General features: G+C 40.7%; 1 protein-coding gene across 4 annotated transcripts in view; it reads left to right on the forward strand.

Annotated features, from left to right (window-relative positions):
• The window catches only part of PIGG (phosphatidylinositol glycan anchor biosynthesis class G), an 88,402-nt gene that overhangs the window by 39,790 nt on the left and 21,661 nt on the right, over positions 1 to 26,951 (forward strand). For 2 of the 4 annotated variants that reach the window (XM_035564242.2, XM_050716525.1), the window contains exons 10-12: positions 296 to 487; positions 5,537 to 5,846; positions 16,316 to 16,479. The exons of 1 other annotated variant lie outside the window; for it this stretch is intronic. In XM_035564242.2, the coding sequence (XP_035420135.1) occupies positions 296 to 487; positions 5,537 to 5,846; positions 16,316 to 16,479 (666 nt within the window). The remainder of the gene's footprint in view (positions 1 to 295; positions 488 to 5,536; positions 5,847 to 16,315; positions 16,480 to 26,951) is intronic. One more of the 4 variants, XM_035564245.2, reaches the window with a different exon arrangement.

A 26,951-nucleotide genomic window follows, 5' to 3' on the forward strand; every position in this document is an offset into this window, starting at 1 on the left:
CAATAAGCAGCTCAGTTTTTATATAATTAAGAGAATAGCTATCATGTGGCAGAACAATAATTACACTTTAAGCATGCATACTTGAATATAAAACCTCATTAATAACAACATTTTTTTGAAACTACTAAAATATTTTACCATACCTCTTGGAAAGTTTATAACAGGTGTCAGTGCAGTGATTAATTTGGAAATACAGTGCTTTAGCTAAGGCTTTGTCAAATGTGTTTATCAGTAATTGCAGTAGTTTGAAGTTTTTTTGTCTGTTTTTTTTTGTTTGTTTGTTTGTTTTCTCCAGTTCTGAACATAAGTCTGAACTCTCCTTCTTGGCTGCAGTTTCCCTAGTTATGATCTTCTTTCTGGTTCAAAGAAGATGTTCCCTGGTTTCAAAAATTGCTATGGCACTTGGGCTCCTGGGAGTCTACAGTTACCGGGCAGCCATTGGAAATGTTGTATTTCCATGGCAACATGACAGCAAAGATATTTCAAAGTAAGTTAATCAGCAGATATGTAAATCTATTTCTAGAAAATTGTTAACACTTTCAATATCAGGGTGAAAAAGGATGTTATGTCTAGGCTGGAATCAGATTCTTATGAATAAAACTGTTTTTTAGATGGTAAGCACTCAGTTTTTGTGGAGTGTGCATAATTTTGAACCTCATGAAGTGTCATGCAACTGTCAAATTAGGAATCTGTCAGATAAGAACTAATCTGAAGAAAATCCAATAGTCATTGTCAGTATTTTTACTATAAAGAAACTCCAAACACACCATCTCTTCTTGTTTTAGGTGGATTTGCCACATTTAGCAGAGAGTATGCCAAATTCATTTAGCTATTTCATAGCTTTGAAAAATACTTATACAGTAATTGGGAGAGTTGGTTTTCTGTATCTTCCTTTTGCAGTTGAGTGTTCTGTAGTGTGTGGCTTTTCAAGATGTAACAAAATCCTTCATAAGACCTAGGCTGTGCTGCACAATATATACTAAGGATTTTTATGTGGATGGTAGATATCTTACAGAAGTAGTTGCTGTAGCTGTGAGGAATCTATTAGCATTTTTAGCAGTGACTACTTTTGGAACATAGCTAAGTGGCTTTAGTTTTCTCATAATACTTTTTATCATTGCATTGTACCTGGCTCTGCAAGCTTCAAGTTTTCTGGTATGTCAAAGCTGTGGGAAACTTCCAGAATTAGGTAGAGCATTCAATGAGGAGGAGAAGGAATAATAGAAGAGAAGTCATAGAACAGTTGTCTTATGGATGGAATTAAACTTTCTCTCACACTCATTTTAAATTGGGTAGAGGTGGTTTCTTTTGGAGCTTCTTAACTGGGGACCAGAGTTTCACAAGATGTGAAAAAGACTTGCAGGAAAAGATCTTAGGACATATAGAAGATCAGATTTCCTAACAAGATATTTTTATAAACTATATTTACATGTGTATATATCCGGATGTATTTACATATGTCCCATCTTTCCAAATATTGAAGATAATTCTAGTTCTATACCAGTGTTAACATTGTGTGTTGCTTTTGCTGGACGCAAAAGTAATGCTAATCTTTTCTTAGTCTGCAAGATTTGGCTCTGTGTTTGAAAGTGTTTCTGGAAGCATGTCTGATTTCTGGGTGCAACCTCTGGTTTTGTTTGTGTTTGAGTAAAGTCTTTGGAGAAGAATAATATCCTTGCAATAAAAGAAAAAAAAAAAAAACACACCTACAGTGTGGGACAGAACATTAAGTATAGCAATTGAGCTACAAATGAAATGCAATTAGAGAAATAAGTGGAGTATTTAAGACAAAAGCCTTTATTGAGAACTTATTCATTCTGTAGTCAGCGTATTGATTTTAATTACAAGAAGAAAGATAAAGGGTTTTTCTATTATTCCACCTTAAACAAATGGTGAATATGATGATTTGCTTAAATTATGTCAGACGTTTATATATCTCTGATTATATAGTTATTTGGAAGTTACTCTCAAAATTCTTGAAACAAAGCTTTAAAGAACAAGCTTTATTGTCAAGTATAGTGGTCTTATACTTAAAGCTCAGCTTGAAATTAAGTGGCTGTTTATCTGGGAGCAATTTATTATTATTATTATTATTTTTAAATTGAAATATCTTTGTGCTTATGTGAGTGAGTACAGATACCCTACAAGACTCCAGACACTTGTCATGTACGGCTTAAGAAGTAGAACTGGATATTCCAAGACGCTAAGTGCCACATGATCTTACTTGAAAAATTGGCCAAGTGTTGTGGCATTCACTGTGCAACCCTGGTACTACTAAAGACACTTCGCATTTTTGGATTTTTGTATACTAGCTGGTGCATTTTGTGCACTTTTAAGCAGCCTGAAAAATCCTTCTTGTGTGTTTTTATTAATACTTGATGTTCCCTACCCAGTGAGTTATACCCTTTAGACCCACTGCATAAACTGTTGAATAAAAGCTCACAGGGCTAGCAAAGTCAGGTTCCTACCTCTGTTGATGGCATGTGTTCTGTGCTTGTCCTAAGAATTGCAGTGTTGGACTTTTCCTGTTCCTCAACAAGAAAGATCCAACAACAAATGGTGTAATTAAGTCGCTGCTTTAATAAAGTAGACTAAAAAGTGGAATTTAGATAAGCAAGCCTGAGGTCTCTTCAGGTGTTGGGAACACTTCTTTCATGGAGCAGCAGAATTTTCACGATACGCCATGCAGGTCCCATCTCCTCCCATGCTGTGGTGCTGTTTATCTTGCATAAAATAAAAAAACCTGTGTCATCTCCTGACAGGCTGGAGTGTTATCACTGTGGTAACACCCAACAGCACACAGCACAGGCCGTAACAGGGATCCCAGTCTCTTACAGCAGCAACTCATGCTAACACAGGGGCTTCTTAAACCCAAAGTAAAAGGCCTAATAGAGCAGGCAGGGTTTCTCCAAAATGACTAACTCTTCAGACACAGTGTCTTCAGCAAGGGTCTCAGTACAGCATGCCAAAAAGGATGGTAGACAAGTTAGCAGATTTCAGATGTTAGCTGATGTGTCAATATAGTGGTTCTAGCTCACCATGATTAGACGGCTGAGGTGATAAATGGTAAAAGTCTACTTAAAATGCCATCAGGAATGAAACCAGGACTGTCCTTTATATGTGTCTGGAGGTATCTTAGCATATTCATGATATAAAGTGGAGCTAGATCCAGGTGCAAAGTACAGGTACCTTTGTCTAAGACAAAAAAAGGCTGTACATAGCTACCGCATGGGCAATGCTTGTTTATTTAAGACAGAGAATCTCTGCTCTGAAACTCTCCCTCTCCCCTTTACTGAAAACAAGTGTTATCTCTGAATGTGACAGCTGTTGGGAGCTGGATGAGAAGAGAAAATTGAAGAGTGTCCCTTCCTCTGTGGCTCTCACTAAAATAACCTCTAAAATAAAAAATGCAAGGAAGTAATTTGGCCTTCAATTTTTCTGAGCTCTTTTATGTAATGATAGTTTGTGCTGTGAACAAGATGAGGATATACCATGCTGACACAAACAAAGTAAGTGCTTTTGCTGAGAAACTGTTCTTTTTTAGTTTGAATTTCCACGAACCCATTAATCTCAGTTTTCACTTAACTGTTTTAATAATGACAAATATCCAAAGCTGTTTCCCAAAATTTTACTTCTAAGTTCACAGAACCATAGAATAGTTTGGGTTGGAAGGGACCTTACAGACCATCTAATTCGACCCCCCCTTGCCATGGGCAGGGACACCTCCCACCAGACCAGGTTGCCCAAAGCCCCATCCAACCAGGCCTTGAACACCTCCAGGGTTGGGGCATCCACAGCTTCTCTGGGCAGCCTGTGCCAGTGTTTCACCACCTTCACAATAAAGAATTTCTTCCTTATGTCTAATCTAAATCTGCAACTGTTACCCCTTGTCCTATTGCTGTACTTCCTGATAGTCTCTCTCCAACATTGCATGAATGTATTTGAATACTTATTGGTAATAATTACATCAGAATTATTAGAGATATTGAAATAGGGCACTTAATTTCCGCATGAGCCAGAAACACAGGAACTCTGTGATCTTTACTGTTTTGTTCCATGAAGAAACAAGTCTCTGTGCTTTACAAAAGAATTTAAAAGGCTTGCTACTTCAGGGAACAAAATACTATTATTTTCTCTCTTGCTTTTTGGTTCTCTTTCACCGATATGGAAAAGAAAGATTGAATTCAAGTTCTTTTGTTGGTAATTGTTAAAGAAGGAAGTTGACCTTCTAAAGGTTGAAAGGTTATATAAACTTAAAAGGAGAAATTTTGGAAATTTTACCTAGCAATGATTTCTGTGGCCAGATAGTTATACCAGTTACACCAAGTGTAACTGTACTCTTACTGTTTTTAGTGTTATGGTCTAATTCTCCATATATTTTTTTTAAGTCTAAGAGACTCAGGAATCATCACTTCTGGATGAATTGTCTTACCTTTGCAGGAGAACATGTTCATTCACCATTCATGTATAAAGGGACTAAAATTCCCTGAGGAGATAATGTATTATAAATTGTGGATAAGATGTGTGGATAATGTGTATTTTCTTGTCTTTTCCAAGATTAAGATATACATATATATATTAAAAATTCTATGGATATATATACACTTATTTTTCTTTGTGCCTTGGGCTTTGCTCTTTTAGAGTAGTGGGAAAAATAATATATTCTTTTAGAATATAATTTTAAAGCCTACTGGCCCTTGTCTTTGTCAGCTTTTTGGATGAGATACTGTGCTTTCTCCAAAAGCTGACTTCCACAGGAAATGGAGAGGCAAATCAATTTATGGTTGCAATGAACAGCAGTAGATACTAATTACACTTTAGAGCATTCATTTTGTTTTGGGATTTGAAAAATGTATGTGATTTCAAGGAGAAAATGTGCTGATTTGTAGTTTACGTTTGCAACTGTGTAAGGTGAGAAAATATCTGAGGAATGCAGACTGAAATAAGGATCTTCAAATGCTATTGCTGTTTGTTTTTTTAGTCTGTTTTGATTGGCTAAAATGACATATCTGTTTATGTTAATGAGTTCTGAAAAATCACTGAACAGCTTAAAAGAATAATCGTTTTTAAATCATTTTATTTCTTGACATAAACATTCCATGTTACCCTAAAGAATATTTTGGGGGAAGTTCATTATGTTATATAAATGGAATAATTACATGAATGTATTTATGGATCTAGACCTTGAATAGTAATAATGTGAATTTATTTTGGTTGCATTAATTGACATTTATTTTTATATTTTAGGTTTGTTTAGTTTTTTAGCTCAATCTGTTTTTCTTAAAGTTGCTTTGGAGGTGTTGTTATTTAAATGTGAACTAGTTTTAGAGTTTTCATAATTGAGAAAGCCCTCTTATAAAAATGTCCAGTACTAACCTTAGAATTTGGCCTATTTGGCAGGACTTAAGAGAGGTTTTGCACCTCTTTTGAAAAAGATTTTTTTTTGACCTGTGAAGTAGATAGTAGTAGCTTATCTTTCCGTTTTATTTGCTTATTCACATATACATGTATATATTCTATTTTATTTCTTCTTTAGGGGGATTACTGAAGCTCGTTTTGTTTATGTCTTTGTTCTTGGCATAGTCTTCACTGGCACTAAAGATTTACTAAAGTCGCAGGTTATTTCTGCAGACTCCAGCGTGAAGAGTACAGGATTATGGGAAGTGTACAGTGGATTGGTTCTACTAGCAGCCCTTCTATTTAGACCTCACAATTTGCCAGTGTTGGTGTTTTGTCTGCTGATTCAGACAATGATGACAAAATATATCTGGAGACCTCTGAAATTTGATGCAGCACAGATTACTATCATGCACTACTGGTTTGGCCAAGCTTTCTTCTATTTTCAGGTAAGCTAAATATTCTCCCTACTATGGGGCTGGGAGGGGGAATAGTTTTTTGATGAAATGTTGTTCATGGTAAGTGAAGTGCCAACTAAACCTTGTAGTGGGAGAGAGTTCACTGAGTTCTCGGAAGTATTTTGTTTCTAAGTATATTATTAACATTTCTATCTCAGAATCAGGGAAAGATACATACCTTGATAACTTGCTAGCCTCAATGCAGACTTCCACAACTGTCAAGAGTATCAGAGACCTATACTATGGAAGTTTGGTCTGTTTGTGGACTACCTAACCACCACTACGGTGATAGTAAATTGAAAAATATGAGCTGAGTTGTTTAATACCAGTAACAGGCACATGCATTTTTGTGCTTGATTCTTGAGGCTTCCAAAACATTTGGTAACATAACAATAGGTCTATATACAGTTTAAGACTGAAGCGAAGCTCTGTGACAAAATAATATATCTTTATGAGAATCAAAACTAACTGACATTCTTATTTTAAGGAATGGTACCATCTTTCCTGAGGAGTCTTACTAATTTCAGCAACATTGTTCATCACATATAAGGTTGCAGTTCAACAAAATCTTTTCTTTTCATCAAAGCTGGAGAGGTTCTTTCCACTTCTAATAGTGTTGGAAACGTAGTGTAGCAAACTATCTCAAAAAAGCATTTGTCGGGAATCAGGTTGTTAGGTTCTGGATTGTGAGGAGAGGCTTTTTGATTTTCTGCAAAATTTCAAGGTACAGCCTGTACGGGCTTTAATTGTGAGGCATGGATGTTAAACCGTGGTCAAGCTGAGGGTACCTTAAATGGTTTCTGATCCTGTTAGTACTGTTTGAGGATTGGCTTCACTTTGCTGAGAGTGCATCTCAGGACAGAGAATTGCTGATGGGCATATGATCATCATGATTCACCCCTTCCTACCCAGTTTTCCTCATGCCTCCTCCTCTGAGGAGGTAACATTTTTTGGTTGAATAGGTTTTGTATGTGTTGAATGTTACAGTTCAGACAGCCAACTCTGATTTTTTGCTCTCCTTTTGCTCTCCTTTTGAGAGCAGGCCTTAGTGGGGTCAGAAAAAGGCTGAAGGCAGAACCCTCTGCATGCTAAGGTACTGAGCAAAATTGGCTGCCAGAAGTGTAATAGTGGGTAGGCTGACAAGAAAATCTTGCTTGCAGAAAAGAGACTAATAAAGAATTATCTGAATGTTTTCACAAAGCATCTGTTTTCAGTGATGATGAATTCTTGGTGGAGTTGGCTGAGAATTTCACAGAACCACCAAGTCACGGAATAGCTGAGGCTGGAAGGCACCTCTAGTTATCATTCAGTCCAACCTCTGTTAGTCAACCAGATTAGGTTGTGCAGGGCAGTGTCCAGTCTGATTTTAAATACTTGCAAGGTTGGAGGCTCTACAACCTCTCTGGGCAATGTCTCCCACTGTATGAACACCTTAACCAGTAAAAAAGCTTTTTCTGATATTTAAATGTAACAACTTACATTTCAATTTGTGCCCATCGCCTTTCATCCTTTCAGCAGGCTGTACTGAGAAGAGTCTGGCTACACCTTCTTTACTCCCCCTCATCAGGTATTTATAGACACTGTTATGATCCTTGCTTAGCTTTCTCTTTGCAAAAGTAAACAGACCCAGCTCTTTCAGATAATGTTTGTATGACAGATGCTTCATTCCCAACATCATTTCTGTGGTCCTTCAGTGCTCTTGCTCCAGTACATCCATGGCTTTCTTGCACTGTGGAACCCAGAACTAGACTCAGGACCCCGAGCGTGATCTCATCACAGCTGAAGAGGGGATGGAACGTCATCTTCAACCAGCTAGCGATGCTCTCCCCAGCACAGCCCCAGGTGCTGTTGGTCTTCTGTGCCAGAAGCACAAATGGCTGGCTGGTAGACAGCGTGGTGTCCGTCAGGACAACCTATGTATGTCCTTCTCTGCCAAGCTGCTTTCCCAGTGGTCAGCCTCCAGCGCATCCTGGTGCCTGGGTTTACTTCTGAGGTGCAGGATTTGGCATTTGCCTTTGCTGAACTTCATGGGTTTGTTGTCAGGCCCTTTCTGCAGCATGTTGAGGCCCCCTGAATGACAGCACACCCATCTTGTGGTGTACCAGCTGCTCTTCCCATTTTGCATTGCGTGCAGACTTGCTGAGGGTGCTCTCTGTCCTGTCATGCAGGTCATTAACGAAGATGCTCAAGAGCATTGTCCCCGCTGTGAAGCTCTGTGTTCAACAGCTAGTGAGTGGCCTCCAGGTGGATTTTGTGGTGCTGATGAGAAGCCTGTGAGCTGGATAGCTGAGGCAGTTTTCAGTCTGCCTCTCTGTCCACTTATCTCAACCCGACTGCATCAGTTTCAGTTCGCTTGTGAGGGTGTTATGGGGTGTTACGAAGCTTTTTTTTTTTTTTTTTAATTGATTTTATACTGGTGTCATTGAGAAGATGTAAATATGTTTTTAAGATTTTTCTTCTTACCCTAGTGTCTGTTTTTCTTTTCTTTTCACTTTCTACGACCATTGCAGTTGGGGAGCTTAATAGTTTTTGGAAGACTGGAAAAAGTGACTTCCACTTTAATTAGCTGCATGTTGTAGTGTTGGATATCTTGAACTTGCAAGGCTTCCCCCCACAGCCTACCACCCTCTTGGCAACTTTGACATTTCTACTGGATGTTTTTTCTTTGGGAGTAGTAGCATCTGGTGTGATACAGATTTCAGCAAACTTAAGGATATTTTAAAAATTGGCTTTGATGAAGGAGCCTCTGTGTACAAGTGATGCTGCTGAATCACAGCATCCAGAGCTCAGAAGGGTGTAGTTCTCTATTGCTTTGTTGTGATTCCTGTTGCTTGACTGTTCTTGTGTATCCCCTGTCACTCAAGATCTGGAGAACGAAAGGTGATAGTTAATTCTCAAAGCTTCGCGTAGAGGCAGAGCAAAGCTTCCCGCCCTCACCCCCCACCCTGTTTTCTTTCCCAGGCTGGTTTATTATTAAGTTCACTATATGAAAAGAGCAAATACAGACAAGGAGCTACCTTGTGTCCAATCACTTGTCTGTAAACTCCAGCTCTGAAGAGGTTCTTCTGAGCTTAACAACTGCTTAGCAATTTTTTTATTAATTCCTATTCTCTTTAGCCCTTTAAAAATATACCCATGTCAGAAGATCTTGCCAGCAGTATCTTGCAGACTTTTTTGTTGTCTACTCAGAAAACCAAAGTGTGTACTTACCTTTTCAGTATGTCCAAGACATAATGAAATGACAAGTGAATTGGAATAGAACAGGAGATCTTTTTACAAAGAACTGTTTTTATTATGGCCTTTATAATCCTAGAGATATTTTGAAAATAGAGAAATCAGTTCTGCTAAGGAAAAAAGTGTTTTAAAATTCAAGGTAGGTGGAATTCTTCTCCCTCACTCTTTCAGAGCAAGTTTTCAGTTATCTTTAAAAAGTGCTGTACTTACATTTACATTAGATTACCTTTATACGATGGAGATGAAGTGTTTGACCAAAATAATCCTCTTCAGTTGTTAGCTTGGTTCATTTATTCTCTGGTGAAGAAACCATTCTGCAGCTACGGGAAGGAACAAACTGAATCATACAAGGCTAAAAGGTGGGTTTTTTTTTTGCACCTTCACAGTTGAAGGCAGTTATTTGATGTGCAAACTATTACCGTAGAAAAGCAGAACAGAAGTGATGGTAGCTCATAAAATTACAGAGGCTACAAACATCCCTCAAAATCTAGTCAAAGCTTTTTCTTCAGTTGGTAAGTAGCTCCCAGTTTGTTGAGAACAAGCTTTCTCGTCTTGGGCTGCAGCTCCAGGGATGGAAGAAACTTCTTCCAACAGTTTGGATAGGGGAAGTTTGCTTGTTACGTAGTATTCTGATCTGCACTATCAGGAAAAATTAAAAACCTGACAACAGAGAAAACCCACTTCTTCATTAACTATTTTTTCTTAGATATGTTTAAATTTCTCTTTCCCTTTCCTTTGAGTTTAGAGTCCAGAGCAGAAACTACCTGTTGCAAGGAAAAATTGGTCAGTTTAGCTTAAAATCAGGATTGAAGTTTTTTGTTGTTATATTAGTGACAAATAATTAGCTGTCAGTCATCTGTTAACAGCACTTAATTAATTGGCTATCACTAAACTGCAGAATCAGGGCCCAACCAGATAAACAACAGATGAACATGCATGGATTTCTATGCAATTTTGTACACCTAATCTGAAAAGGGTCTAACATGCCTCTCAGCAACACTTACCCCAAAACACTTAAAGTTACATTCTCCCTTTCAGGTATGCATTACAAAGACTCTCTCTTCATTTCCATGCAGGTTTCCCTGTTTACTCACAGCTCATCTTTAGCTGTTGAGGTATATCTAAAGAGTACCTTGGATGAGAGGCCTCAAGAGAAGCTGTGGGTGGGTTGTTATGTACACTTCCCAGCTCTTTCTTACCTGAATGATGAAAGGCATAACTCTGAAAGTGCCTATGCTTTTCTTGATGTAGCTTTCTGTTTTAGTAGCAGACTTTTTTTTTTTATTACTTTTTTGTTCCTGTAAGCACTTAATCTTTTTCATTAACTTTTTAGGGAAAAAGAAAGAACTATGTTTGGTGACAGCTTTCAGTTAGTTCCCTTCCTTTCTACACTTCCAGTGAAGATACTCTGTTCATGTTAAGCAAACTGCAGGTGTTCCAGTTTTAGCAACTGCCTGTCTTGGCCGTACCATCAACACTAAGGTCTTAGATTTTGACTGACTTAGGAAAGGGTTGTGTTTCAAACAGAGAATAATTTTTCAGACATAGAATAATTCTCGAAAATAAGCACTAAGGAAGTACAACAGGGCTGTTCCTGCAAGAGAAGTCTCTCCAGTTCTCAGCTTCAGTATTGATCTGTGATCAGCCTGCCTTGGTACAAGCAAATCATTCATTTGCCACCTCTGTACTGATCAATATCTATGCTTGGATGCTGGGGAAGAGATGGGAAGGAAGCAGAACTGTGTTATGTAGGTATGATGTCCACTGCTGGCACAGAATTAAGTGTCTTCTCTCATTTTCTTTCCTCAGATTTTGTGATTACAAGAACTACCACTATTAAACTGTCTGGGTTCAGTGTGGTGCTAGATTTTTAATTTCCAGGCAGACATAAAGATCTAATGTAGCATACAAAAATGTTAGTACATTTATGGTTGAAATACAGGAATTGAAAAACACTGAAAGTTGCTGTTGGTGTTGATCAGATTGGATACTAAATTTAAACTGTGCTAGCTAAATGAGGCAGGAAAAGGGAAATATAAACTAAATATAAAACCCTTCCATCTGGAAATAGGAGAGAAATTTGGAGAACTACTTTTTGCACATGTCCTGGTGTGATTATAAGGAGAATGAGATTTCTTGTCCATGTTTCTGAGTCTTTATTAAATCTTGGTAGACAAGATGATATGTAATGAGAAAAGCAGGAACTCTGTCTCACCAAGTATGGAATGTAAGTGATGGCCTTTTGAATAGGATAGTGAGTAAAAATAGCTTTTTTCAGGATAGCATATTTAATGAATGAGGCAGAATTCTTTTGAAAAATATTATAGGGTCTTTAAAGACTTTATGGAGCAATTGCAATGAAAATCATAAGTGTACAGTATAAGCAAAGTTCAGAGGAACAGATTTTTTTTTCATTAATCAGTCAGTATAGTTCAAGAAAGGGGGTGAAAAAGATCACATTGCTGAGTGTGAAAGCTAGTATTTTGATCTTGAATAGCAATAGAAAAAAAAGTATTTGAAAACATATGCTTTGAGCTTACACTTGTTTTTTCATACTGCACCTTAACTGTGTCAGGACCCTGAGTGCATCTCCTGTCTAAGAGTTCACTTTAGTGGAGTTCAAAGTCATCTGTGCTAAGGGGAACTGTTGTGAGAAAAGCTAGAAGCAAGGGCCTGTCCCTTCTTTCCTTTGGGAGCTGCTTTTAATGTGATGCTTTACTGTTGACTCCTGTCAGTGCTATGTCACAGCTGTGTAAGCAGATATGTCTGTGTTCCATCTCAGTCCTGACCTGGACCTGAACCTCTTGTTTGAGCTTCCTGGCCTGTTCTTGTGTCTGTCTTGTCACTATGGATTTGCTGGCTGATCAATGGACTGCATCTGACCCTGTTCACTATATCCAGATCCAGTCCTGACCCAGACTTACTGCTTGCCAATCTGACTCTTTGCTGGTGAATTCACTGCTCTCACCTGGCTTGTTTTCCCAGCTTATGTTCCTTTGCAGAGCAGCTGGCCCCTCCAGGTCTCTGACAATGTGAACGTAAAAGGCTAATTTATTAAACTCGCAACTTACATGGGACTTGCTTACATGACACACTTTTTTTCCTGGCCCATTACCAAGATTGTGAGTAGTAAGCATGGGAAAAAATTACTTAGGTAAGTTGTGCAGTCTTTGTCCTTGGAGGTGTCCAGATCCTGACTGGATAAAGTCCTGAGCAACCAGGTCTTTTCGTTTGTATCTGAACTTGCTTTCAGCAGGAGGTAGTACTAGATGACTTTCGAGTTCCCTTCCAGCCTGAATTATCTTACGTTCTCATGATCATATGTTATTTATGTGAACTACCTTGTTTTAGTAGTTAGGATCATTGCCTTGTTTATTGTATTGTGCAAGCTGATGAAGAGAAGCAAAGTTAATAATACTCCAGTTTTGACAAATATACAAAACGTATGCCCCCTAGTTACTTATATTGGATATTATTGCAAATTTGATGATTTTGTCAACAAGCTTGAATGATTGATTGTTTACTTTTAAGCCCTGACTTGTTCACATCTTTTAACTTGTCACTTACTTCGTGGAAACATCCTGTATCTTCATCATTGCTCCTTGCTCTTCAACATGCAGTGACAATAGAAATAAATCTTGGTTGTCTCCTTTAACTGTAGCAGCTTCCAAAAAAAATATGTTGCTGTAAATATTTCTTAAGATATGTTAGTTGCCTTGGATGAAAGCTCATAAATGAAGAAAAAATTAATATATTTCATTATTGGTCTTGTGTTTATTTATTTTATTTCTATCCTTAGAACAGTATATCTGCAGTAGAAGGGAAAGGAAATACAGTCTTTAAAACCTTTGAGACTTGTTTATAGGCCAGTTATTTTTTATCACTGAAGGAGAACAGCACAGACTTGTATCTTTTCGTAATCTGTCTAATTGGTCTTGCCTTTTGGTAGAAAGATGGAATGGGAGACATTATAAAGTGGTTTATAGCTTGTCTTGCTTGGGTTTCCAAGCGTTATAGGATAAGTTACATTGGAGAGGACCTCAGGAGGCCTGTAGTTGAATCCCATTCTCAGAGCACAGTCAGCTGTGAGGTCAGACAAGGTTGGTCAGGGCTTTGTCTGATTAGGTCTTGAAACATCCAAGAATGGAGGTTGCAGAACCTTTCTGGGCAACCTGCTCCAATTACTTATTTTTTCCACTTCAAATTATTTGGTTCAAGTAATTAAATTCCTCTCATTCTGTGTTTTTTAATAGTTACTAGGAAGTTGTGGGAAAGGCTCAGTGGAAGTATAGTAACAGTGTGCTGTGTCAAATCGGTACTTTAGCCAGAAGCATGTCACTTTTGTATTTCACCACTGTACTTCTCAGTTCAGTGAGAGTCATTGAGGTACTGCAGTTAGTAGCTCATATGTGATGAGTGATGTGGTATCTGAAAATTTCCCAGAAAAATCACTGCGACTTTGGGGAGAGTTTTCGATAGTTTTCATTAATGTCTGTAGAGGCCTCCTTCTCTGTTAGTGTCTCTAACCAGTGTTTTTATATTTGTGCCTCCTTGATTTAGATCATGATGGATTACTATGGAATGCTTTTATGTGAAACTGAATTGTGTCCTGTCACTTTCTGCCGTTACAACAACAAGCTATGGCACTGTTTGAAATATTCCAGTGGTACTATAAGATAAGAGCAGATACTCTGAATTGTCAGTTATTTATATATTGTGTGGAACATATGAACTAGCCTTGTTGAGAGATACCTGCCATGAAGAACAAATGCTTCATTGGGGCTCTTCCAGTAGTACCTGAGGAGCCATCCACGAGGCTCAGTGAGCTCCTGGTGAGAATGGAGTGGTTGAACACTTAACATCCAGTGTGGTAGGAGTTGTATGTGTGTACTTCTTGAACCTTGTGAAGTTTAGCAAGGTAAAGTGCAAAGCCTAGCACCAGTACATGCTGGGGGTCAGCCAGCTGGAAGGCAGCTTTGCAGAAAAGGACCTGGGGGTCTTGGTGGACACCAAGTTGAACATAAGCCAGCAGTGTGCCCTTTATACAAAGAAAGCTAATGGTGTCCTGGGCTGCATTAGGCAAAGTGTTGCCGGCAGATCAAGGAAGGTGATCCTTTCCATCTACTCAGCACTTGTGAGACCCCAGGTGGACTGCTGTGTCTAGTTCTGGGCTCCCCAGTAGAAGAGAGGCTTGGGCATGCTGGATAGAGTCCAAAAAAGTCCAAACAAAGTCCAACAAAGTCCAAATCAGATACCTGAGGGACTGGAGCATCTCTCACATGAGGAAGGGCTGAGAGTGTAGACTGTTCAGCGTTGGCTCAGAGGGGATCTCATCAGCGTGTGTAAATACTTGAAGGGATGGTTCAAAGAGGATATAGCCAGGCTCTTTTCAGTGGTGCCCAGTGCCAGGACAAGAGGCAGTGGGCACACGCTGGAACACACAAAGTTCCCTCTGAACACAGGAAGCACTTCTGTGCTGTGTGGGTGCTGAGCACTGGCATGGGTTTCCCAGGGAGGTTGTGAAGTCTCCTTGGAGATCTTCAAAAGCTGCGTGGACGTGGCGACCTGCTGGGTGACCCTGCTTTAGCGGGGTGGTTGGAGCAGATGACCTCCAGAAGCCTCTTCCGAATCAGCTGTTGTATGATCCATATACTGTAGCCTATTTCTCACAGTGCTCTCCTTGTCCTACAACAACACTTCAAAGTCAGAGATAACTGAGATGAGCCCTGTGCAAAAGAAACCACAGGGAGTGTGGGAAGAGATGGAAGAGAGAGAGTACTGTCCCTTCCTCTGTCCTCTCCAGCTTCTAGAGGAGAGAACATTTTTTGCCCTGTTGTGCACTGAGACCAGTGACATGTACTTCCACACACTGTTTCTTCTTGCTCCTTCCCACATGCTCCTCAGACGTTGTCCTGAGGAGCCGTGGATCAACCTTGTGTTCATGCAGGTGGGGCAAATAGCATGAAGACACCTTACAGCTCTTCATGAGATGAGCATGATTGTCAGCTTTCCCTCTACACACGTCATACAGGGGAGAGAAAATAAGTAGTGGGGAGGAAAAGACCTGTTGCTGTGTGCCATGACTAGGGGAAAAGAGAACAGGTTCTCTCCCTACCTGTTCCTGTCATGCTTTTGCTTGCTGAGCTGCAGCGCCCTGCACAGCTTTCAAAGTGCTGCACCTGACCTTTCTGCTCTTACCATGTCCTCAGTATGTACTGAGTATGTACTCCACTAGGACCGTGTCTGGGGCCGTCGGTGTTGATGGCCCTTATATTTGGGTTGTTCTGGGATACTGCAGAGAGGAAAGGAGAGTTTGACGGCTGCTGGAATACCAGTGATGTGGAAACTGACCTACTGAGTCTGAGGAAATCTAACTGTGGCCTGCTATACTAAGAAATATTCTGCCTTAATTCACAGGGCGTGTTTGCTGCTTTATATATTTGAGTAAAGCTAAATAATAGGGCATCTTCAGAGGAAGACATTTCCTTCAGTGTTATGTTATTCCTTGTTATTTAGTGTCTTAGTCACTGAAAAAGAAAGCTAGATAAAGCATGCCAGTCTTAACTCTTGATACTTCGCTTTCTAGTTTTTCTTGAAATGCCTTTTATTGATGATTCAAGCTGTCTAGGCTTTTTGTCCATTTCAGTGCAATCTGTTGTGGTGAAGAGACTTGGGAAGCAGGAACCTCCCTGAATTTGCAAGTCTTAATGTAGTTACATGCAGTAGCTTGTGTCGTGGGCAGGGAGGGGGCTGGTACATGTTCCACTACAGCTCTAAATTGGAGCCCCGTTATCTCTAACGACAAGAAATATTTATTTCTCAGTATAATTTCAGCCACAGCCTTAAAGTCTTGTTTTTGAACCTTGTGTGGTGAAAAATTTATTTATTTTTTTTGGTCACTAGATGAAATCAGGAAGTGTAGTTGCCTGTTTTAATGTGTTTTTATGATTTAATGTATTAAAGAGGTATATGTATTTGCTGACAAAATAAGACAAGCAAAAGATGCTGTTCATGTCCTAAGCAGTCTGTAAATCCTAAACAGAAGCTCCTGTTTGGTTAGCCGCTGTATTGAAATTCCAGTGTAAAGAATGTAAAGAATATGTCTTTACTGTAAAGTGTCTCAAAGAGTAGGCCTTTAACTGGTACAATAATTAATTATATTCTAATGTATCATAAATGTTTCTTTGAACGTATTTGAATCTTTTGGGTTTTATTCCTGTTTTCAGGGAAATTCAAATGGCATTGCTACTGTGGATGTTTCAGCAGGGTTTGTGGGACTAGAAAGCTATGTGGAGATACCAGCAATCTTCCTTACAGCATTTGCAACATATGCAGGACCTTTGCTTTGGGCCATTCATCTGCTGTGCTACTTGAGTTCTGAAGTTAGCAGGTAATCAAGTTTTAAACTAAACTAATGCTCCTGTATGTATTGCAGATATAAATGCCATCTATATAATGTACAAACAGTTTTATTTACATAATTCTTTTCCTTAAAAGTTAGTTTTCCATTAAGAAAATACATACTGTGTTTCTGATATGAGTTTGTATCACCTCACTCTTCCAGTTTCATTTTATCTGCAGAAATTTTGTGTTGGGAAGATATGTGTGTGTTTTACTATTTTTTTCTTAATGAGATCTCAGTTTGCTGTGCTAAATTATCTAAAATCTTATTATATTTTGTTTTAACAGGGTGTTCTACCTAAAAACATTCTTCTTGGAATCTATTAAGTAGGAGGCCTGAGAAGGCCTTTTCAAAATAATGACATAGAATTCAAACTTAACCAATGTGCTGTTCTTTGACAAGCTGTCCTTGCTTGGCGAAGTGGCATTCAACCTCAGATAAATAAAATAAGCTTATTTTATTGTATGTTCATGGTTATTGCTGTTACTTTTAGGTAAAATGTTTGTGCTTTTGGATATCTTGTGTAGCAGAGGAATTAAGGAATGTAAAATAAATTAATGAATGTGGAATTTCAAGAAGAGGTAGTTGGAAAATGTTTATGTAACTTAGTGTGCACGTAAAATATGATTGGACTCTTTGCTACTGCATTTAAGTCATTGTTCAGGGCACTCAAACTGAGAGATGCAATATACTAGCAGGAAGGAGCTGTAAATTCAGTATCCTATTGATCCACAAACACAGTAACTTGACATATATTTTCGCTGAAATAACATTTGACAGTGACAAAATTCTTACCATCCCAGAGCCTCCCAGAGCCTCCCAGCGCCTCCCAGCTTTTCTTAGTCAACTACTTGTCTTTATTATCTTTGGAATTTAAATTTACTCTTTTTTTTTTTTTTAATGGGAAACTTAACATTGCAGCAGGGCTGGTGAGTGGGATTGGGATTTTAGACATTATTTAGTTTATTACAACTCTTTGTCTTATGTGTAGTCATCCTCTGTAAACACATCTTCCTTTATCTACAGAGTGTCATCCAGTCTCATCCTGTCTGTGCTTTGTGTTATCTGGCTTCTCTCTTCTCCTTTTGCTTCCTTGTCTTGGGCTGTATGTACACTGTGAACTTGTGTCGGCACATATGGGTTTGTCAAAGGCATAAGGAGAGGGTATCCCCAACTCACCTAGCTGCGTAGAGTAGTGGAGGTTTTTGTACTGGGCAGGAGCCGTTGTAACGGGCTAAATTCCTGCACAGTCATTGTGTCCATTGCTGTGCATTAACAAGCACCTTTAACAGACAGAGATAGCACCTTATTCACTGATCTGCCTATCTACCATGCTTCTTTTAAAGATACCTGACCCTCTGTACTTTGTTTTAGTGGAATTGCATAGCCTAGTGCTGGATAATTGTATTGCACCAGTAATGTAGATTGAGACTTACTGTAGAACATTTCCTCTTAGTTTAAGGCTGGTTACCCTGAAATCATATTTGGTCTTATGTAGGTTGATACTGTCTAAACACTGGTCTTTATGTTTAATACATCTTTTTTCTGTTCATTCTGATATTTTTTTGCTTTGGGAGGAGAAGATGTGTAATACAGTAATTATTGATGTCTGTATTTATATAACCACACAAACACCTTTCCTGAGTTTTCCCTACTACTTGATGTCTTGACACCAAACTCAACTTTAACTCCGTTTCTAAAGCTCCTCCGTTTAGCTTTATTTACTGCTGTGCTTCATCTTCCCAATATCCAAGCTCTTCAAGCTCTTGACTTCCATTCTTTCTACTCTCTTTAAAATGAGTTACCATGTACATATAAAGCCCCCTGCTTCTTGTCGTCTAGTAAATATGTGACCCATGATCCTGGCTATTACTTACGTTCTATTAATCTACTGTTTTTCGTAATTCCTGTATACCTCTGTTTACCTCTACTGTGCTGTGTTTAAATTAGTGCTAGACAGTTCCACTGGTCATATCTGTGTTCCTGTTTTTTTTTTTTTTTAGCAGTTCTACTTTCTGATCTTCATTACATTGTAGGTGCTTTGGAACTGGAAATTTTCACTTGTGCTTAGAAGATTCTGAGCATAGAGATGTAAACAGCCTCAGTGCCATTGTGTGAAGAGGGAGAGGAAAAGAACAGAAGTTCTGTAATGTGTTTAAAGAGCTGAAGTTTTAATGTTGTTTAAACCCTAGACAGCAGACTGTGATCTGCACTAACATACAATGAAGAGAAAATGATACCATATAACATGTATTTTTAAAGATCATCTAACAAAATAATGAAAAACTCTGAAACAAAACCTTTGAAGACCTGTAGATGTTTAGTATTGTTTCAAATAATGTGTGTCTATAGTAGTGTTGGTTGTTCTGATGTTTTCTTGATTGAATTTTTTCAGATTAAAAGCTCAACTAGTAGTGTTGCCAGGTACAGTGCTGTTTTAAACTGCTCTCAGGTGGGTAGCTGTGACCTGTAATACCCACGTCACTTATGTAAGTAGATTCCATCAAACAACTTGTGTCTGTAGAAGTTTTAAGGTTCGTTTGTGTCAACTGGTAAGGTTGTTTCCTCCACTAAACAGTGAATAACCCTGGACTGGAATCTCTCTAGCCCCTGGAGCTTATTTAAATTGGTATGTAATGGTGCTCAGAACTTTCGTCTATACACTTTTGATTTTACTTCTGTTGCTGGCCAAATGGTTGCCACATTTCTTTGTCATTATTCCTTGAACCAAAAGGTCAAACTATAGAAGACACAGGTCAGCTGTTCCATATGGTTTCTTTAAATGTATGGAAGACGGAGTTTTTCTTTTTTCTTTTTCTTTTTCTTTTCCTTTTTTTTTTTTAAGTGCTGGATGCTTTAGATTGTTCTTTATAAAAGCTTCTTATTTTTTTATATGCAAATATGCCTTTGTCAATGAAATTCAAACCCTCTCCTTTCTTTTGTGGTCCTGAATGCAAGATGAAGATCCTTTACATGCTTCCACTAGATAGGAGGGTCTAAAAGAACCCAGCTGCCATAGTTTTGTGGAGCATGCTGAGTAGGTCCCATTAGATTGCCACAGAATGCCATCAGGATTGCTGGCCCATCCTAATACAGTCACAGCTGAACGGATGTGTTCAGAACAGCACAGCAATGCCATTCTTAATGCAGTTTCTAGCATCCTGCAGCCTGTTTCAGAGCTGCTTGCATCTGAGGAAGGTGACTTGAACAGAGAAGTCTGACCTCAGTGCTAGCTGTCGTTGTCTATTGCAGCCACTCAGCCGAGCCCCATGTAATTTATAGCTGCATCAGCTGACTTTGCTTACCAGAACTTCATGCTGGCGTTCTTAGAAGCAGAACTCCACTGGGGCCCTCAGTTCCAAGGGGCAAATATGTAAGCATAACCTTTGGTCTCTCTGCACTTTGCATTCATGAAATCATGGCATACTTGAGCCTGGAAGGTATCTCTGGAGATCATCTCTGTCAAGTCTGCTGTCCAAAGGAGGGTCAACCAGAGCAGGTTCCTCAGGGCCATGTCCAGTCAGGTATTAATTATCTCCAAGGATGGACACTCAATAGTCTCCTTGGGCAAACTGTGGATGATAACCCTGACAGTAAAATAGTTGTTTTCTGATGTTTTAAGTGGAATTTATTCTATTTCAGTTTGTGCCCATTGCTTTCTGTCATTTTGCTGGGCACCACAGAGATGAGTTTGTCTTTTTTGTCTTCTTTATTCTTGCCCATGAGATGTTCATATGTATGGATAAGATTCCTGCTGAGCCTTCTCTTATCAAGCCTAAACAGCTCCATCTGTCTCAGCTTCTCCTCTTCTGTGAGATGCTTCATTCCCAACATCATTTCTGTGGTCCTTCAGTGCTCTTGCTCCAGTACATCCATGGCTTTCTTGCACTGTGGAACCCAGAACTAGACTCAGGACCCCGAGCGTGATCTCATCACGGCTGAAGAGGGGATGGAACGTCATCTTCAACCCGCTAGCGATGCTCTCCCCAGCACAGCTCCAGGTGCTGTTGGTCTTCTGTGCCAGAAGCACAAATGGCTGGCTGGTAGACAGCGTGGTGTCCGTCAGGACAACCTATGTATGTCCTTCTCTGCCAAGCTGCTTTCCCAGTGGTCAGCCTCCAGCGCATCCTGGTGCCTGGGTTTACTTCTTCTGAGGTGCAGGATTTGGCATTTGCCTTTGCTGAACTTCATGGGTTTGTTGTCAGGCCCTTTCTGCAGCATGTTGAGGCCCCCTGAATGACAGCACACCCATCTTGTGGTGTACCAGCTGCTCTTCCCATTTTGCATTGCGTGCAGACTTGCTGAGGGTGCTCTCTGTCCTGTCATGCAGGTCATTAACGAAGATGCTCAAGAGCATTGTCCCCGCTGTGAAGCTCTGTGTTCAACAGCTAGTGAGTGGCCTCCAGGTGGATTTTGTGGTGCTGATGAGAAGCCTGTGAGCTGGATAGCTGAGGCAGTTTTCAGTCTGCCTCTCTGTCCACTTATCTCAACCCGACTGCATCAGTTTACCTGTGAGGGTGTTACAGAAGACAGTGTTAAAAGCCTCCTTGTGAAGTAAAAGTGCATTAGATACCTGTAGTCCATGTATTTTCAGACCACTGAGATGAAAAAAGAATAGAAAATAAGGACTTCTTGAAATAACGTGTTTGCTCTGGAATTGTGGTTGTAAGTGGTTAAACCATTTACATCCATCTAATCAGGCACATGGAACTATAAAATCTTCTCCTCATATGCAAAGGTAAATATATTTCTAAAATAACTAACGGCATGTGATAGACAGTAACATGGATATTACTGCCACTTTTAGTCCTTCATGCTCTCATAAGAAACTTGGCAGCTGGAATGTGATGGGATTTTCACAGACAGAAATAGTAAGAACTCTTCTGCTTTAGTCTCCATGGAAACTGCAGTAACTCTTGAAAATACTTTTTGAGACAGGGAACAATGATTAAACAGATGCCTAAACTTAACCAAGTATTCTGTGTGTGACTGGCATAAATTCCAGAGAGCATATGAGTCATGTAAAGGGTGGCTTTTAGAGTGCTCACTGTATCGCTCTGATCTGAATTAGAACTTCACATTTGGGGATCCTTATGATCTGAAAAAAGGGCCATGTTATTGGATAACCAGACCTGTGTTATATGACCTCACTGTACAGTACACTCCAGATGGATTCAATTTTTAAGTTCCTACCCCAAAAAATTGTCTCATGGGTGACAGTCACAGTGTTGTGTAATTACCACTCTTTAGGTAGGCAGCATGGTAGTTTTCAGCTTCCTTGCACATTGGAATCTGTGTTTTAATTGGTATAATGAGTCAGGTTTCAGGATGAATGCTGGATGTCTCCTAGCATTAGAAAAAAGCTGCATGTCTGTTGACTTCTCTTTCCTAGTAATCATAAGTTTTAGTAATGCTTTCCTGTTAGCAAATAGCTTTCAGGTATTGAAAACATAAGTTGTGCCCAATGAGAGGGTATCGGTTGCAAAACCTTTACTGTTGTGCTGGGACTTCGTTAGTGTAGAATGCTTGCACAGCAAATTTACATTTTTGCTGTGAATTCTTTTATAATGCTGATTTAAGAAGAAGAAGGAAAGCATGCTTGTTACAGGAATTTCAGCATTTAACACCAGCTTTTGCCATCTTCAAGCTAATGCATTTCATTTATGGATTCCTCCATTCATAATTCATGTTATTACATTGATCATTTCTCTTTCTAATGTAAGCTGGCCATGCAGCGAGTGTTTCAATATATTTTCTGAGTCCCACGCAGAAATTGCAGTCCCTGATAAAGACAAAGGAGCACTCCATATCTTTTTTTTCCAAACCTTTCAGTGTTTTACATAAGTAGTTTTTAATTCCTCTGGTTTCACTTCATTCTCTCTCCCTTAGGTTAATTAAAGATGAAGAAATGTTTACAGCTAAGAATATACTGCAGCTATGTTCTCTAGAATGGTAATGCCTGCTCTATACTGTGTTTGCCAGCAATCCAGCTCTCTGACTGAAATGAAATGTGTAGAATAAGGTATCTACTAGTTCCTTGGTGTGTACGGAAATCTGGAAGTGATTTAAAACTGGGAATGTGGCTTTTTTGCCACAGGCTGGAAGAATATTCTACTCACTTTGGTATCTCCTGACGTGCTGTCATTGCAGTGACGAGCTGGAGATTTGTTGTACACGTCATTAATGTTCTGTGATGGAGACCTCTTCATCAGTTGCCTCTGTTGCAAACAAATGGCAGTTGCTTCAAAGCCATTTGCAAAATAAATGTCATCCTCTTCCTCTACGGACCAGCTATGCAGCTGTGTTTTAGGAGCTGAAACACTTTCTATGTAAATGTTAAAGGAAGTAGTGAGCACAGAATTTAAAGCACACAGATTTGGGGTGGGTTGAGTTATTTTTGCTTTATGGGGATAGAAGGAAGCATCTAACAGGTTTGGAACTTAAAAAAAAATAGAAAAATGATTTAATATTTGGTAGAATTGGCATATTAAGCATGAGGTCTGTTTTCTTATAATGACTACTGACCGTAACTGAGAACTCATGCTCCAGTGTACTAACGTACTGCACAAGTGCATTGTGGAGTTGATCACACAGCTTTTAAATAGTCTTACCAATGCTGTGTATTGTCATTACTGTGAGATTGTTGTCATTGACAGAACTGATTGCTTAGATAGAGGCTACTTTAAGTAAGCATATCAGACATGCTTTTTAATTTCTACATGGTCTACCACCTTTTTTTGGTGGGTAGTCTTGAATTGAAAGGAAAGGGTTCTGTGATGATGTTTCTTGTTTCTGCTCTAATTTGGTGGTTTTAGGGTTAGACTGTCTTCCTCCTCTTGATCTTGGGGTGTCCGTCTGACCTATAGAAGTGTGTTCGAAAGCACATAGCTCTGCTGGCTAGCTGGTTCTTACTCCACCTAGGGTGCAGGTGTGCAGTGTCACTTTGTTGTACAAGAGGGTGCAGAACCTTTGTTCTTGTTTGGAACCTCTCCATCATATGACAATATTTTTCTGACATCCTGTATAGCTAGGTTTAGAAATGCTTCTTATGCAAAACAGTTCATTAAATTTAACACGCACCTGCAGTAATCCACACCTGGATCTATTAGAAGACTCAAGGGTTACAACGCTGGGCATCAGCAGCCCTCTCTCACTCGCTGTCTGCTGCACTCTCTTGCTTGGTAGCCCTCCCTCTCACTTGCATGGTATTCTTCTCTCTACCTTGGTATCCCTGTCCCTCTCTTTCTCTTGCTGTCCCTGTCTTCCTCTTGTGGATCCCCTGCTCCCTCCATTCTAGTTTTCCTTCTCTCCTGGGCCTGTTTTATGCCCCTCTGGTGTGTCATTTCTCTCACTGGCATGTGCTTTGTCTCTCTGCCTGCCTTATGTGCCTTTTCTCTTGTGCATTTGCTCTCCTGTGCTCCCTTCTCTCATTCTCATGCTTTCTGTTTCTCTCATACACTATTCCCCTCCCTCTCAGCATCCCCTGAATCTCCTGAACTTTCCCGATGTCCCTCGAGGCTTCCCTCTCTTGGCTCCTTTCCCCTGCCGTAAGCTTTCTCTCTCTCTTCCCTCCTTGAGGAATCCCTCTCTCCCTGAAATGAATTCCCTCCCACATACCCTTTTCCTCTCTGTCGTGTTTCCTCTCTCTCTTTTGTGCTTTTCTTACCCCTTGTGCACTTTGCCTTTCATGTGCTTTTTCTTTTTCCTCTCTTTTGCATGCTTTCCTGCTCTCTGACACAATGTTCCCCTCACTTGCACTTTCCCTATTGCTCACACTTTGTCACTGACTTGTGCTTTCCCTCCATCTCTTTGCTGTCCCTCTTTATCCCTTCCTACCCTACTGTTGCTCTTGCTTTCTCCTCACTGTTCTTTCTTCTCGTGCGCTGTCATGCTCACTTTCCTTGTGTGCCCTTGCTTTCCTCTCAGATGCGTTGTGTTCACGGCATTGTGCGCTCGTGCTCCTCTTGTGCACTTGAATTCCTTCTCACCCCTACCCCTCCCTTGCCTTCCCCCTTCTCTTGCTTTCTTGCCTCCCCTACTCTCCCACCTTCCCCTCTCCCCTGCTTTCCACTCATACTTCCCTCTAGTGCTCGTTCGTGCTGCGCAGATGTTCCTTGTGTTCCTTGTGTGTGCTTACTCTGCCCTTGCTCCCACCTTCTCTCCCTGCCTTGCTCTATCCCATCCTCTCCTCTCTCCTTCTCACCATCCCTGCCTCCCTCGTACTTTCCCTTTCTCTTGAGAGTGGCTCTCCTTGCTCTCCGTGCACATTCTCTCTTTCTCACATGCTTTGTCTCTCTCTGCAAGGTGCTCTGCCTCTCCTGCATTTTTCTTTCATGTCCCAGCTCTCTGGCTTTCACATGCCCTCTTGCATGCTTTCCTGACTCTTTTCCCTCTTGCTTGCATTTTCCCTCTCAGTCATGCTTTCTCCTTTGGTCATGCTTTTGCTCGTACTTTCCCTTTTCTCCCTTGCTCTCCCCCTGCCTTGCTCTCTGCCTTGCTGTACATATGCCTCCCCACACAGCTATTCCTCTTCTCTCTTGCTTTCCCACCCTCTCTCAGATGCTCCCCCGCACTGCATGCTTTCCCCATCTCTCACGTGGTTTGTCCCCATCTTTCTTGTGTGTGGGCTTCCCCCATTCCCCGTGTCTCTCTCTTGTGCTTCCTGCCTCTGACAATCGTGCTTCCTGCTCTCTCAAGCTCCCTCTGTGCACTTTTCCCCCTCTTGCATGTACCATCCTTCTCAAGCACGTGCTCTGCTCCCTCTCCTTGTGCACACTCTCCCTCCCTCGCACCTCACCTCATACATGTGCTTCGCTTCTCATTCACGGTCCTTTCCTCTTGTGCACTTCTGCCCTCTCTTGTGTCTTTGTCTTCTCTCCCTCCGCCCCTTGCTTTTCCTTTCTGTCTTCCTTTCCCCTTTCTCAATTTTTCTCCTCTCTCATATGCTTTCCTGTCTCTCTCACACATAATTCAATCCCTGCAGATCCACTTTTCTTGCTCCTTCCCCCTCTCTCACTTGTTCAGTCTCTTAACCCAGGCCTCCCCTTCCCTCTCCTGCCTTCCCTTTCTTGCATGTCTTTCCTTTCTCTTGCATTCCCCTCCCACATTCTCACGTTGCCTCTCTCTTGCTTTCTCTCTGCCTTGTTTGCTTTCCCATCTCTCACAGACCTTCCCTTCCTTGCATGCACTTTCTCTCTCGCATGCTTGCAGTCTCTCACTCATGTTTCCCTCTGCTCTTTTGCTTGCAGCCTGTCTTTGTTTAGGTTTCCCTCTCAGTCTATATAGTGTTCCCTCATCACATCCCTTTCTGCTTGCCTTGGGCGTGCTTTCCCTCCCGCTTAGATTTGCATTTCCCATCTCTTGGATGTCCCTGAAGCTTTCTTGAGCCCCACCACCCTTGCTTTCCCTCTCCCTTGCACATACTTTGCCTCTTGCATGTGCTTTGGCTCTCTCTTGTGCATCTTCACTCTCCTGGGGTGCTTCCTCTCTCGCATTGTCCCTTGCATTCCTCTTTCCTCTCTGTCTCCCTCTCACTGTAGCCCTCCCCTCGCCCCTCATTTTCCTCTCTCTGATACCTGTATATTTCTATCCTGTGTGCTTTGCCTCTCCCGCATGCGTCCCGCCTGTCTCATGTGCTGTGCCTCTCAAGCACCCTTTGCTTCTTGCACTTCTCTCTCATTCTCCTGCTTTGTCTCGCTCTTATGCGTGCCTCCCCTTGCACTTTCCCGCTCTGACACCACTTCCCCCTCTTGCACGCAATGCATTTTTCTCACATGGACTTTGCCTGCTTCCCTCACTTACGCCTTGTTCTCCTTCACGTGTCTCCTCTCTGTCGCATGCTCTGCCTCTCTGCTTCGCACTTCACCTCTGACAGACATTATACCTCTCTCACGTGTTGCTTCTTTCTGCTTTGTGCTTTGTCTCAAGTATGCCCGTGCAGTGCCCCCCCCAAATCTTGTGTGCACATGCCTCCCCTCTCTCTGCTCCTTGTCTTTGCCCTTGCTCCTTCTCACTTTGCCTCTGCCTTTATGCGCTGACCCCACCTTGAGTACTCTGCAGCTCTCTCCTGCATGTATTGCTGTGCTCGCTTCAGCTTTGTTCTCTCCCTTTTGTACCCTGCCTCCCTCTTCTGAGCTCTGCCCACTCGCATGTGTTGCCTCTTTCTTGCACACTGATGCTCTCGGGCATGTGTGCACATTGCCTTTCCCACACATGCTTAGCCTCTTACATGTCCACTTTCCCTGTCATGCACTCTTCCTCTCTTGTGCACTGTGCTGCTTTGTCCTACGTGCTTTGCTGCTGCCGTGTTGGCTTTCTTTTCACACTTCACTTATTCTCTCTTGCTTTCCTGTCTAACATAACTTCCCCCATAGCACGCATTTCCATCTGTCATAGGTTTTCCCTCGTATTTGCACTTTGTCTCATTCAGGCTTCCAGTTTCTCACTCACTGCCCTTCCCT

Source organism: Cygnus atratus, chromosome Z (assembly GCF_013377495.2).
Source record: "Cygnus atratus isolate AKBS03 ecotype Queensland, Australia chromosome Z, CAtr_DNAZoo_HiC_assembly, whole genome shotgun sequence".
Lineage (NCBI taxonomy): Eukaryota > Metazoa > Chordata > Aves > Anseriformes > Anatidae > Cygnus > Cygnus atratus.